The 14,595-nt window shown below is 37.1% G+C and overlaps 2 protein-coding genes across 3 annotated transcripts; one reads left to right on the top strand and one right to left on the bottom strand.

Moving 5' to 3' along the window:
- The first annotated feature begins 72 nt into the window (after window positions 1–72).
- On the top strand, window positions 73–6,793 carry LOC110765804 (etoposide-induced protein). 2 transcript variants are annotated; one of them, XM_088247514.1, is made up of 12 exons: window positions 85–341; window positions 622–687; window positions 2,501–2,651; window positions 3,791–3,847; window positions 4,113–4,243; window positions 4,339–4,402; window positions 4,564–4,649; window positions 4,743–4,825; window positions 5,195–5,271; window positions 5,371–5,486; window positions 6,131–6,232; window positions 6,403–6,793. In XM_088247514.1, the coding sequence occupies exons 1-11, from the start codon at window positions 220–222 to the stop codon at window positions 6,195–6,197; spliced, it is 1,020 nt and encodes a 339-aa protein (XP_088103640.1). In that variant the 5' UTR covers window positions 85–219; the 3' UTR covers window positions 6,198–6,232; window positions 6,403–6,793. The 2 variants fall into 2 exon arrangements, with proteins under 2 accessions (XP_088103639.1, XP_088103640.1); XM_088247513.1 differs by lacking the exons at window positions 6,131–6,232; window positions 6,403–6,793 and adding an exon at window positions 5,710–6,124 and having other exon boundaries at window positions 73–341.
- Window positions 6,794–10,259: 3,466 nt separating this feature from the next.
- On the bottom strand, window positions 10,260–13,161 carry TCP8 (TCP family transcription factor). The gene is made up of 2 exons (XM_021968871.2): window positions 10,762–13,161; window positions 10,260–10,636 (listed from the first exon to the last, which is right to left on the bottom strand). Exon 1 carries the CDS (start codon window positions 12,605–12,607, stop codon window positions 10,775–10,777), a length of 1,833 nt encoding a protein of 610 aa, XP_021824563.2. The 5' UTR covers window positions 12,608–13,161; the 3' UTR covers window positions 10,260–10,636; window positions 10,762–10,774.
- Window positions 13,162–14,595: the final 1,434 nt, after the last annotated feature.

The raw sequence follows: 14,595 nt of genomic DNA, 5'->3' as shown, positions 1-14,595 counted from the left end.
CAAACCAAAAAAATAAGTTTACTCAATTTTATTTGGTGGCACCAACCAATTATGATAGCTGACGCCGTTAAAGAACAGCAGACGAAGATACCCTCCTCCTTAAAAAGGCCGTCTCGAAGTATCTGTCACAGAAGAAAGCTCAGTTTTAGTTGTGGATGCGTTGTGTTGTGTTGTGTCTCTCGTTTTCAAGTAATTTAATTCAACTCAATTCTGAAAAGAATGGAAGCTGCAAAGCCATTGATAAACGCTTTCAGAACAAAATCAAAGCAGGCCACGCTGCTTTGGCTTGAGGGCTTCAGAGAGGCCTGTTGCCTTCACCGTGTCCTCATCCTCTGCCACAGGTATCTCTCTTCAGATAATTACTTCAATTGCACGCTTTAATTAGTTTCAATTTATTTTAGTTAAATTGCCTCTACTTCTTGTTTGGTTGGCGAGAAAACGAAACAAGCTAGAGAAAAATAAAGCGTTTTTTTTCTTTTTCTTTATCCCTTTTGGTTGCCTTTTCTTTGCCTCCAGGCGTTGGATAAATTTTACTTCACTTTCTAAGGACCCAACGGGGAAAAAATTCATAAATTTTGTTTTATTTGGTTTAGTTTGTATTAACTTAAGTTCTGATGGCAGGTCGAGAAAGCTTTTGATACGTACAGGACAGTGTTTTCTATTGAATGGCTTCATTTTCTTGGGAAGGTAATCTCTTTCTGTTGCTCTCTGTGTATGGTTGGCTTTATTTGTTATAAAAGAATGTATCTGGGATACGATTCATTACTTGGGTTATTACTTGTGAAAATTTGAGCTGCTCATAGCTGATATATTGGGTACTTGAGATTTTTCTCACACATCCATGGAAGAAAAATAGAGAAGTCTGTCACTTTATAAATAAAAATTAATGAAGAAGAATAGGTGATATAGGCTGAATAAAATGGCATGAGAAGGAGTAGAAATAAATAAATTAATGTAGTGGCTGAAATTGAAAACAGTGCAACGGCTGCTGGGGTGGCTGTGAATCGTAAGTAATAAATCTGTGCAATTTGTTCTGCTTGCCTTACATTGTTCCACAGTTCAAAATTTTCCATTGATTATAATGTGTTAGACTACTCATTTGGTAAATCTGATTATTCTTTTTCACGGTGCAAGTGGTTTTGGCAATAGAGTATGGTTTGATTAAACTAAGTATGGTTTCGTGCCCCCCTCGCAGTAGTTTTTAGACCAACTTCTTGGAAGATGTATCTTCTTGTTTAGAGCATTTTTTAGATCTTAGTTTATGTTTAGGAGTTTTGCATTTGATTAGGAGTATCTTTTTCAACCCCAACTGAATATGTTTCATTGTTTTCCAAGTGTTTTTTTTGTTTCCTGTTTAGAGTATTTTTAGGATCTCTGCATATCTTCAAAGGTAATTCCTACAACATTTGGGAGATGCAAGGAGTTGATTATTTTGGCGAAGTTATAGGGTGCTCAATATAAGATGCAAATTAGGTTTTCTTGATCTTTTCATGAGGAGTGAAAAATCTCTAGAATTACTTGAAATAAACACTTTTTGATGATTATACTAGTCTTTAGACAGTTTGTACACAGTCTACTATCCGCAAAAGTACTCTATAAAGGTGAGCAACTGGTGTTCAAATTTGGATCTTGCATTCTTTCCATTTCATCTCATGATGCTGCCCTTATCTTTGGCTGTGTAACAGTAGGCGACTGAAAGATGTCAATTTGGGCAGGACAAATGGAAACAATTCGAGGCTTGCTCTAATAAGATGTGCTTAGGTCTAGGACTAGGTCAAGATGTAATTCTGTTATTGTAGAAGCTATGAATAATGTTGATCAAAGCAGAGGGATAAAAATGATAAAAGAACCCCCAAAGGGCCTAACCAGGAACCTCAGACCACATGAAATGTTTCTCCAAGGTCAAGGGATTTTACTAGAACCCCTCAGCATGACTTGGAATCCCATCCTTGTTCTCTTTTCAGAATATCCATTGTCTGTTGTAGGGCTAATCTGACCCTGTGAATTACTTTCTTCTGTTTCTGCATTCAAGAAATCAATATTTTAACTTTCTTACAGGCTGGGTTGTTTCCAAAGACCACATTGGTTAAGAAGAGTGTTTTTGTCATCAAAGTGAACTGGACTGAATGAAGGAATTTGATTAACGTGATGATACATGTGATTCTTATGTCTAATAATATTGAGGTCTAAAAGAATCAATTAAATCTTTGATTTCCATGTCACAGTTTGCTTCCATTCTTCTATCAATCTAAATAGTCTAGTTATTTTTATTTTCTGCTGAAGTTGTGCTCTTATTACTATTAATGTGGATGCTCTCAAGCTTGAAGATGCTTATATCTGGTTGCCTGAGTTGATTCATTTCCCAGTATGACCTCTGCTAACAAATTTGTAAAGTAGAACCTACTCATAAGAGTGCTTTAAGTGGTTTGATGGACAAGTGCATTTTAAATCCTGCATGTCTGAGACTCGAAATTTGAAATCCTAATTTGTCTTTGTGCAGTATAATTATCCTTAACTCAGTCATCGTCCCAGCTCTACACTGGATATTACCTGATAGGTGCCCGGAATTTAGTTCTCAAGAACTCTGCTCATTTGGTGGTATATTGAAATTTTATTCCTTCTTACGTCTTGGGCTCATACAAATCTTTTATGTAAGTTGCAGTCTATGTCAAGTTCATTTTTGTAATTTCAACTGTGTGGCTTTCTTGAAAACCAGTTGAAGTGTTCCTCACTCACTGCTTGGATGGGATTCTATTGAATATTTATATAGTAGGAAATGGATGCTCTCTGTAAAGATCTTACCTAAATTATGTTTGCTAATCTGTCTATATAAAAAAATTTGTTTTGGGCATGCAACTAAGTTTGTTATCTTATAAAGTATCTCTCTTCCATTATGGACACATGAATTGCCTATTGGTTTGTTCTTATAAAAAAAACTATCTTTCTGTTTGCTGATTGGGTTAGGTTAACTGGTGAACCGAAGTATGAAAAAAATAGTGCATACGGATTACAAGAATAATCAACATGCTACTTTAGTTGTCAAATAGTACAAGGACACACATGCCCACCAAAACAAACTCAATGTTTATTATACTTCATTTTCGCCAGGCAATAAACACACAAAAATATGATTACCACTAGGCTAATAGAGATCCCCAAACTCAGAGGCTGGCTCGGATTTTCTGTGCATTCCAACTGTACTTCGCATGCTTTTCTTCAAGTTTTTGAGATTGTGGTGTGAAGGGACTTGAATAAGACACAAATTGATTAGTTCATATAGGAGCTAATGATAAATTATAACGAAGAACGTACAAATAAAATATGAAATTGTAGATGACTTAAATCAGTAAAAACTTCAAATGAAAACCAAGTGAAATTTACCTAATTCCTATACCTGAAATAAGCAAAGTTGTTTTTTTTCTGCATAGATGGTTAGTACAATTTCAAACATCTATTGGAGAATGAATAAAGCCCAATTTTGCTGAAATTTGCAGCAAACTAAGCTTGCATCCTTTTTCATCTTTAATTTGGAATATCCTTTAGGACCTCCATCAAATTGCACGCATAGTAGCTTTTCCTGGTTACCAAAATATCTGCAATTCTTGAAAAGGAAACCTTTATTAAGGTAACTTGATAAAACTTTACCATTGGAAATTTAGTGTTTATTTAAATCTTCCTTGCACCTAACCTGGATCATGTCCTTAAGGTGTTAAGACTAAGTGTATGCTGTAGTTAACTTTGAAAAATGGAATTTGTTGAGCATTTATATGATTTTTTTTCCCTTTTGCAGGTAACTTGGTTCTACCCATTGTATGTATTCAGCATTATCCTGAGCAACATCTGGTACCTACCAAACTAACCCCTTTTGTTTCATTCTTAGCACCTGCATACAGAGTTTTTAAAGTTCTGGAGGTCCCTTTGATCCCATTAGTTGTTACATCGTGATTGGAGTGACAATAGTTATTAATTTATGATAATTTGTTTCCCAAAGTTTTATGCATTAGTTTCTTATTTTGTATAACGCAAGCCAGCATGTCTTTTGATGTGTTCACTGTTCATTGCAATTTTCTCTTTCCAACTCAAATCTACAATTTTATTTTAACCAAAGGTACAATGACATTGCTAAGTATGGATTTGCTGCAATGGGGAGATCTGGGCCAACCACATTGGATCCTGTCAGACAAAATGAGGCATTGGCCTTACAAATTGGAGCTGGTACGGAAAGACCTACTGGCCTGGGAGGGTAATTAAATTAGTTGATGGTTGATGGTTCTGAAATAGAGACTTCAATTTTTTTATGTATCATAGGAGTTGTGTATGCATCTGTTGAATTTGCAGGGTCATGATTGGAATAGGAGAGCAGGTGTACTCATTACTTCTTTTGAGCTGTTTCTTCCTAGAGGTAATGTAGTTGTTTTATTATGTATTTACTTGGGTGTACGGAATCATAGAGGGGGGGAAAGGCATTAGATTTTGTAATTATTAGAGAGAGAGAGCTTATTTGCAATATTCTCCATGGCTTGTGTGTCAACTTTTGGATGACAGACTTGATGGCTTCTGCAGGTATATGTGACAGGCTTTATACCGTATGTGGGAAAGGCACTAAATTTTCTACTTCTTTCCTGGATGTATGCCTATTACTGTTTTGAGTATGTGGCGCATATACCTTTTTGTTGTAATATTTGAACTTACTGTAATTGCCTAGATAAGTGTGTGCTAATGCACCTTTTGAACTTTCTTAGGTACAAATGGAATTTTTCTGAAGTTCGTCTGGACAAACGGCTGGACTTCTTTGAATCTAACTGGGCTTTTTTTGCTGGTTTTGGTAAATATGCTTCCTTTCTGGAGTCATTGTTTCAGTTGATTTGCAATTTTTTTTAAGTGAACGATTTTTTGTTATTGTTTATTCTGTACACTTTCCACATGGAAAATTACATTGATCTAAATGGCTTCTCTTAGAATTTTGCTTCTTCAGCTTCCTCATGCATGAAACATGATTTTTTTATAAGCAGATAAAGTTGAGTATAAAGACAGTTATCTAAAGGTGTCTCAAAGTCCAATATTTTGATTTTAGACTTCAAGGACACACATGGGAATATGTTTTAGAGATTTATATGCTCACACTTTTTATATTGCTTATATTTAAAACTCTTTTACTTGTTTTGAGGTATTCATATCTTCAATGGCTCTGCAGGAAGCCCTTGTGTTCTGCCTGTTCTCTTTTTCTCGCCTCTTGTGAGCTATGGTTTTATGGCAATACTCTTTCCATTGGTATACTTTTCTATTTTTATTTGGTGGTGATTGGATTTGTACCTAAAAGTTCACTTTGCTCCTATTATTCACATATATGGTAATAGTAGATTTTTCCAGTTTGTTTTGACAGCAACAGGTTCAGAGGCTGAGCAAGTTATTTCTTCTCAAAGAACAAAATGGGGAGATGCAGGGTTTGGAAGGCTTCCAATATTTAATGCTGCAGATACTTTATCGTAAGCTATCCTCATTACTTATGATCTCTGTGCTCAAAATATGTATTGGTTTTTGGTGTTTTTTTTATTATTTTTGTGGAGATGGCTCTGTAGAAAAATGTATCCTAATTTCATTGCCGTGGATATGGAACATTCTCTGTTGTGCATATGCATTGAAAATGGATGTTATGCATAGAACTCCAAAAACCACAAACATTTCCTCAGGTGTATTTGACACTTGCAGGGGACTCGAACTCAGGTATGATGTCTGTTGGACACGTACTGGACATGTGCAGTATGCAAAGGAAAAAAAAGTAATATTTCTTTTCCAACCAAGGAAGGACATGGCAGATGGAACTAATTCTTTGCTGGATAGTTTTATAATACTGAGTTGTGTTATAAAAGTTGAAATATATGCCCTTACCTCTTTTAGTTTTGTTCTTGAAATTTAGAGCTCTAGTATTTATATTTTATAACCTTGTGCTTCAATACGAAAGGCTGTGGGTCCTGATATCTAAACCTGCTATTTTTAATGAAATTATTTATATCTTTTCAATGTCATATGGTTGGTCCAGAAATTGAAGAACTAACATTATTTGAATTCTAATGGGGTCATGGAACAGTGACAGTTCTACTTTTGTTGACTCTTGATTGATCTTCTACAGGATGAGGGTTTTGTCTCTGTTTCCCCAGGAATCCCAGGAGCTGCTTCAGAAAAAGAAAGACAGCTAAGAAGCTTGGCTTGATGCTTACACAAGTTTTAAATAGTAAGTCAAAGTTTTACTATTTGGATATAAAGTATACATTGTGCTCTTATGCAATGATGCTATTTCTTGAATTTTCCATTCAAACCACAAAACTGTGGACTGGGTTTGCCTTGCAGTGTGTATTATATTGATATGATAATAATTTCTTAGTCTTGTGTTTGTTGCCACAGGATCATCAATTCCACCCAATTTGTACATAATTTAAGTGCAATGGCTCAAGATAAAGCATCAGAAAGGGTTGATGTTTCCATTCTGTATTTGTGAGAAAAACTTGGTTGCAACGGGGATACCGCTATTTTGCTATCCCCGGCCAATAATGCTATGCCATGTGGACGTGTTATGACGTGTGTCATCATTATTGGCAAAGGATAACAAAATAGTGCTATCCCCTTTTCATGGAAGTCTTTCTCGTATTTTGTACATACATAGAAAGTAGGTTTTGACTAAAGGGTTATCTTATGTACAGAATAGTGTGATGAAAGACCAATTTCAATGTTCAAATTTGACCAAATGGTTATAAGTGGTGCTCAGCTTGCATTACTATACATGTTGCTGTCCAAATTTGTTTCTCCTGTTTTCAACCATTGTCAAGTAACACTTTGTTATGCAATGTCAATGTTTTGTTAGAATCAAATGCGGAATTCAGTGGATTTGGTCGGTCCATGTCTTGAGTCTGACCAGGAACAAAAGATCAAGTGAAAGTTGTTGGCACTTGTTCAGCCATTTTAGCAAAGTTCCATTAAAAACTCAAGTTGGATAATGAAAAAAAGTACAGGCTTTGTCGTCTTAATGTTAGACAAATACATCATTTTATAGCAGCATTAGTCGTCGATGTGAAATGAAACGGCAACGCGGTCAGCCATTCTTTGACTTCATTATTTTTTTCTTTCTTGTTTTTTCCTATCTTTTTGTGATTATCTTCCTCTAAAATTGGAACTTTATAATTTTATAATACACAAACCATGGGCGTTTAGTGTGCATAAAAAAACTCATGTGAAATGAATTCAAATATCCTTCTCAGGGGAAGATTTCTATCTCCAGTTTGGTAACACTGAGAAAGAACTATAAATATCGTTTTAGTTATTTTCTCATGTCTGATTTGTGCAGGAATGAAAACATAATGTGTTCAGTTTTTCAATTATACCCCTAAATTAGAAATATGCGAACGGTAACTTATGTTAACCTTTACGTGTAACTAATAGGGTCAGATTGGTCATAAAATACAATTAATGTTTGCCTTGATTTTTCATTAGAAAGGAAAATGAAACTCGAGATGGAGGGCATCCTTCATTTTTCCCATGAAGCAAAAATTTCTTTTCCAGAGCTAAACAAACATGGTAAATGAAATAATTACTCGTTACGAAGTCTCTTTTTACACTTAATTTGTATACCAACTAGTTCTTGATTTAGTTGCATTTCTCTTTCTAATAGATTCAAATTTTTTGAAATTTGAATCTCTATTCCCTCTTAAAAATAATGAAAAAAAAAAAAAAAAATTAAAGACAAATTTTCATGATACAAATTAAGTTCAGGGAGTGATTATTGTTGGCGCTTAGTGCATACTAGCCTTTTTGCACGAGCTTCTACGACTGCGAGAGTTTTTTAAAAAAAAAATTTAAATGAATTTTAGAATTAAAAAATATAATGGATAGTTGTGTTTCATAAAAATAGGATCCATTATTTGATTTTTCTTTTCATTTTAATTTTTTTTAATATGAAAAAGTGTGAATTTACCATATTATTCTCATTTAATTAATAATTTCAATTCTTAATGTTTGCATTAACTAATGACATTTTCTATTATTTTGAATGTTTTATCATTCTCTGTTTTTGGATTTATATATAGAGATTATACTTAGTCTGTATAAATTTGAAATATTTTCACCGTTAAAATTCAGAAATAATTGTAGGTCGCGTGGTCATTTGATCCACGCGCTTTATCACTATCCAGTCTCGCCAAAATCGCACTTACAACACATACGATTGGCGCAAGTGAAGCGCGTGGGCGCATAATTAAATAAATGATCTGATTTATTCCCATGACAAATCAATCCTGACCGTCCATCAACCCGATAAGCTTAAATTATAGAAGCTCCTCTTCTCGTCCTCATGATGAGTCATCATCGCCCCATCCCATCCCATGTTCTTTCCCTCCTCATAAGAATTTGAGATTAAAAGTTTAAATTATAAAAATAGTTCTGCAACTTTTTGTGAACAAACAAGTCAAACTATATACCATAATATATTTATATAATTAATCACTTTTTTATGCTTACGGTTACAGCTTTGGGTTAATTTAATTAATTAATCCCAGTTTTTAGCTTTATCTTGCGTAGATTGCGGGATTAGTGGAGCGCTCACCGATGCCTAATTGCTAATTGCCAATTGCCCAAACACAATAAATTATGATTAAGTGAATGTGCTTAGATTAGAATTGTATTTTTAACATTTTGTTATGAATCGGGTGAAAGTTGAGTTTTGTCTCCTATGCCCATTACCAATCCTAGGGCTTCAAATGCATTGGGTTCACTTGACTTTTGTGTTTAATGTTTTGAAGAAAATTACATTAGTATTATTCATCACTAGTCTCGTAACCAATTTATTTACCAATTGAGTCTTTTTTTCTTCTTCGTTTGTTGATTTTTATAATTCTTTTACTAACAAATTTGTTTACCAAATGATGCCTCAGTGTCTTATTTTTAGAAAAGAATGAAGCCAACGGGGTCTAACCCAGTGGAAATGGGCCTTGATTTGGAAACTAGCGGTCTCACTCAGGTTTGAACCTCCATAACATCATAGTAGTGTGTGTGTGAAATTTCCTCTTTGTAATTTAGACTATCGCTTATACTAAAAATGTAGTTCCTCATGCATTTGTATTAGCCGTTGTAACTGAATTATGAATGCAAATTTTTTTTTCATTTAAAAACAAAAACCAAAATCAGAATTTGGTGGGGACATATATAAATAGAAAAAAAAAATCTAGGGGACCCTATACAAAATCCACATCGTGTAGATATATATATTAATTATGGGAGAAAATGATTAAGCAATGAAAACGAGAAAGTCATATGAATTGACTGTACAAGTCAAAACAAAAGTCACCCTCACCGTCTGTATAATCCCCTTTCATTTCACAGCTAGCTTTATATTAATTTTGCCCTTTTTTCTTTCATTTTCGCAATGCTTTTTTCTTTTCTTTCCCAGATACCCAAAAAGAAAAGAAAATTACAGTACTTTGTTTTCTTTTATACTTATAGAACCTTGTAAAATTTGATAGTGTGTTAAACATTTTTTTACTCCTTTCATTTTTTTGTAAATACAAGTGCTATTAAAAAATTGTGGTAATCAAACACACGAACTCAAGTGTAAAAGTAAATATTCTTAACCACTTGAATTATGTTTCCTCTTTTATTAGAGGTAGGACAATTCGGTTCGGTACAGTACGATTCACTCTTCAAATTGAAATGAGATTGAAACCAAAAACTACGCACGCTTTGTTTTGGTTGGTTTTCTTCATAGTTTTCTTATCCTTTCTTAATAATTTAATTTAATTTATAATATAATTAAAAGACATAATCAAACATGCTTGGGGAAAGCTTCATGGACACGGTATATATTTTAATCCATAATTATCACATACATATATAAATGAGGAGGACAAACACAAAAGTTTTGGGATAAAACTGTGTATTAAAAAAAGTGTAAAAGCCAACGTACATGCCTTCTCAGGTTTGTTTTTAATCTCTCTTTTCTCTGTCTTGGATTGATTAAAGTTAATATAATATTTGCTCTCTCTCTCTCTCTCTCTCTCCCCGCATGCACATCAAACTTAGTTGGTTGCTGGGTTTCTTCTCCTTGTCCTATATGTTTTGTAAGAAAGGGTTGATTCAGGCATTGAGCTGGTCTCTGCATCTGGCAACTTCTTTCCATCTCATAAAGAGAAGCTCAAGATTTTTTTTGTTGGCTTTAGCCTTTTGCCATTGGAGGGGGAAAAAAGAGATGCTTTATACAATGTGTGAATACGGAAAAAAGAGAAGAGATGAATAAAATTTTATTGAATTTTTCTCTCTTTTATATTCTTTTTGCTTGTTTTCCATTTTCTCTTCTCAATACAAACAAAACAAAATATATATAAAAAAAAAACACTCAACAGAAATATCCTCCTATACAATCTCACTCTGCCTGTTCCCTTTGAGTCCCTTTGGACCAAATTCACTAACAAATTACATACTAATCTTGGGGTTTTTCTCCACACAAATCTAGAAAATAAATTGAAGAAATTCAAACTGAACAATGCTACAAATGAGAACTAGGAAACCTATCTTTTTCATCAGATGACATCACCATATCCCATGGAAATTTTCAAGCACTCTCAACTCATCATCTCAAATTCAACTTCCAAATCTGCAAAAACACAAACCCAACAATCTCTAGTTCCTGCTGCTCCTATAATTAATGAAAAATTGGGAAGGACTAAACCAAGCTGCATTTTATGATGTACATATAAATTAAGAAGAAATAAAACTAACCAATATTTATATGTCATTGAGAACTATTTGGGGCCTCATCTCCACTATCAGTAGTTTGAGGCTGGTGTTGTTGTTGTTGTTGTTGATGATGATGATGATCCAATGGATGATTCTGCTGGTGGTGCTCAGAATTTATATTCAAACCACCTCTAGAGTAAGAAGCATTCAGAGCAGCCAACATGCCTAAATTCGACTCGACTCCAAGCCCAAGATGCTGTGATGGCTGTTGCTGCATTAGCATGGAACCCAATTGGAGAGGGCTCCCTCGGCTGCCGGCTTGCTGGAATTCAAGACCGCTTGGAAGGTTAAACCTCGGCATGAAATGCAATGGCGCTTGCAATGTACTCCCGTGGCTGGTAGGTGCGGACGGAAACGTCCACATCTGTGCAGCCTCGGAAGGACCAGCCCCAGACGTCCCGGTGGGCATTGAGGGCACACCAGCACCAGCGGTTACTGGCAGCATCCAGAATGTGCTGCCAGCAGCACCGCTGTTCGGGGCAGGTGCCACTGCCCACATGGCAGTGGGTGGCAGGATATTCGAAGGCGGCCGCAGAAGCCCTGAAGGTCCTGCCTCCCCCTCCGACCCCTGTTGTTGTTTTTGCAATTGTAAGCCTCCGCTACTCTTAAAAGCCTTATTCCCAGACGGCGACCCTCCTCCTCCGCTGCTGCCTCCGCCGCCTTCGCCTCGCCCTTGATTATCATCCTTGAACAGATCTTCTCTGAAGCGCTTTCTCATATAACTGTCGGTGGAGTCTCCACCGCCGCTGTCTCCGCCGCCGCTTGGAAGCGCTTCTGCAATTTGATCCGCGGTCATAAGAGGAGACTGATGCTGCTGATGATGATGGTGATGATGCTGCTGTTGATGTTGTTGATGATGTTGATGAAACCCCAACAAACCCGAATGGGGAAAACCCTCGTCGTAGTGAGGGTGATGGGCAAGAGCCAAGGCGCCGGGAAAGGAATGAGAGGCGGACTTGGAAGGCGGAGCGGAGAGAGTTGATCCGCTGCTACGCAGGGAGATGTTCAAACTGGAGAAATTGGCCGGGATGGTCCCGGTTCCGGTGGCGGCGATGATCGCAGGCTCGGCTTGCTGGAGAAGCCACTCGATTGTCTCGCCGTCGGACTTGTGGCCCAATTCTCTCGTCAACTGGAAGACTCTGGCGGCGCATGTGGCTGGCATTCGTATGCGGCGGCCTCGGCCTTCGACTTTCGTGTGCCGATCCTTGGTGGATCGTTTCACTACTTGAGTTGCTGCTGCTGCGGCTGGTGGGGCTGGTGGTGTAGGAGTAGTAGTACTGGTGGGTGAAATTGTCAATTGCTGCTGATGAATTTGGTTTTTCTTGGCGGAGTCGAGGAGCGGGGCCGGTCGGGTTGAGGGGTGGGGGTCGGATCTGGTGGCGATGGCGAGGGAGGCGTCGACCAAGTGGGGCGGAGGAGCGGTGGAGGTGGAGGTGGAGGAGGGAGAGGAGGAGGAGGAAGAAGACAAAGAAGAGGAGGAAGGAGCTGGTGGTTGTGCAGAAACAGTAGCAGAAGTTGTTGTTGGTGTATGAGTAGAGGTGAGGCCAGCTTGAATTGAGATGGAGCCCATGAAAGGGGGCCCTCCTCCTCCTCCTCCTCCTCCTGCTCCAGAAGAAGATCTGCTGCCATCAAAGGGGACCACAAACTGGGAAGAGGGTGAGGACTGTTGCTGTTTTGGTTGCTGTTGATGAGGATGATGATGAGGATGAGGATGAAGAAGGTGCTGGTGGAGCTGGTGATGACTTGTGTTGTTGTTACTAGTGTTGCTCTGTTGTTGCTGCTGCTGCTTGTTGTTGTTGTTGGTGGTTTGGAAATTTGATAAGTCCATTTGGTGGGGAAGGGTGGGGGGTTTGGAGGGATATCTTTTTTATTTTTATGTTTCGTTGGGTTTTCTTGGGTTTTAAGCAGCTGCTGTCTGATTGATCAACCCCATCTCTCTCTCTCTCTTGCTAGCTAGGCTCTTGCTCTCTCTCTAAACTCACCAGTCATTCCCAATAAAACTCTTTTTTTTTTGTTTTTGTTTATCTTTTTCTCAAAGTCTTTCTCTTTCTTGGGGTTGGACTTTGGAGAGAGAAAGGTGGAGTGAGTGAGAATCTCTTTAAAATGTTTGCAGGGGTTGGACCAAGCTAAGACTAAGAGTTGGTGAGGTTCTTTCTTGGTCTATGATTAACTGTTGTCCTTCCCTTCCCTCAGCAGCAGCAGCACCAGCAGCAGGAGAGAGAAACTAAGAGAGGGTTTTGATTGAGTAGATATAGAGAAGAAGCAGCAGGTGGGGGACCTAATAAGACCTTTGTGGTGGAGGAAAGAAAAAAAAGAATACAAGGGGAGAAGCCTTAGCCCACTCGTGGGGTCTCTCGTAAAAGGAATGTTAAAAATCAGCCTTTGTTACAATCGGATTTTTATGCCCCCCCACCCCAGTAATTATGAGAACATTTGTTTATGCTCTCTCTCTCTAAAGACATTCTTTCCATTTTTATTTTCTTTTTGGGCTTTGAAAACCCAACATTGTCCTCCATCACCACCTCCTCTTCTGTGGGCAAATTGGTCCTTTCATTACTCGAGTAGCCCATTTGACAATTGCAGAGGTGCCCACAAAATCTGAGATTTTACCTCTCTCAAGGCTGTCCTCCGGATTTTTTACCACCCACTCTCCCTCTCCCTCTCTGCATCTCTCTGTGAGATTTCAGACCAGAATAAGGAGAAACAAGATTCTGATATCCATTTTCTTGTGAAATCCTAATCCAGAAGAAGAAGCAAGTAAACTTTTCATAAACTGTCATGATTCTTGAGTATTAATTTGTCTCAGAAAGAGTTGAGAATTAATTCAGAAGAGGCCAGCAGAGTAGACCGATAAGTGTGATTAGGTGAGGAAAAGAAACTGGTGTCTGTCTGCACACACAGAGAGAGAGAGAGAGAGAGCAGTGGTTGAATGGTAAATATAAGAGGGTGAGTCCAGAGTCCAGGGCAGCAAGCAGCAAGACAGCGCAGGTAAGCATCAGATAAAGCATCTAATGCAGTAGGACAGCTCATCCCAATCCAACCCTACACTGTTTTTGTTTGTTTCTTTTTTTCCTTTTTTTGTTAGTATTTATTTATTATTTATGTTATTTTTCTTTTCTCTATTGGGCACCCTCCTGCCATATTTATTTATAATTCTTAGTTGTAATTCGGATAGTAATGTTTTGTTATTTTCGGCCAATAATCTTATATTACGTGGAAATATTATCACATGTATGTGTGTAAGTTGTATTGGCCGAAAATAGTAAAATAATATTATCTCCGTTTCATGTAAGTCGTATAAGATCATCTTTGGTTAGTGGAAACAAAACTCAGTTCCGATTATATGATTTCTGTGATACGAGGAATTATCTATTGGTAAGTCAATCATGATACAAAATAATTAGCATTGCATTTAAATTGGATCATTGGCTCATGCACTTGTTTAATTTCCCATTAATTAGTAGGGCGGTGCAATTCTCCCTAACTGCCATTATAAGGTTGACAATAGGGTGTTTTGCAAATGAATTTGGAGAGTGATTATAAAGCATCATTACTAACAATGATGATGACAGGGATGCACGATTTGAAAATACAACAAGTCATCTATATTATATGCTTAAATGACAATCGGACATAAAAGTATAGTTTCTTTATATTCTTTATCTTTTTTTCTTCGTTTATTCTTGTGGTTAAATTAAAGTATGATAATATATCGATCCTCGTCACAAACCCTTTTTTAAAAAAAAGGCTTTTATGACTTCGGTTCTAATTAATACCTAATTCAAACTCTAAACTGATTGGTTCTATGTTCAAGGG

This window comes from Prunus avium, chromosome 1 (assembly GCF_965620075.1).
Source record: "Prunus avium chromosome 1, drPruAviu1.hap1.1, whole genome shotgun sequence".
Classification (NCBI taxonomy): Eukaryota; Viridiplantae; Streptophyta; class Magnoliopsida; order Rosales; family Rosaceae; genus Prunus; species Prunus avium.
Note: the sequence above shows the minus strand (reverse complement) of the source record. Positions and strands in the feature narration are given on the sequence as shown.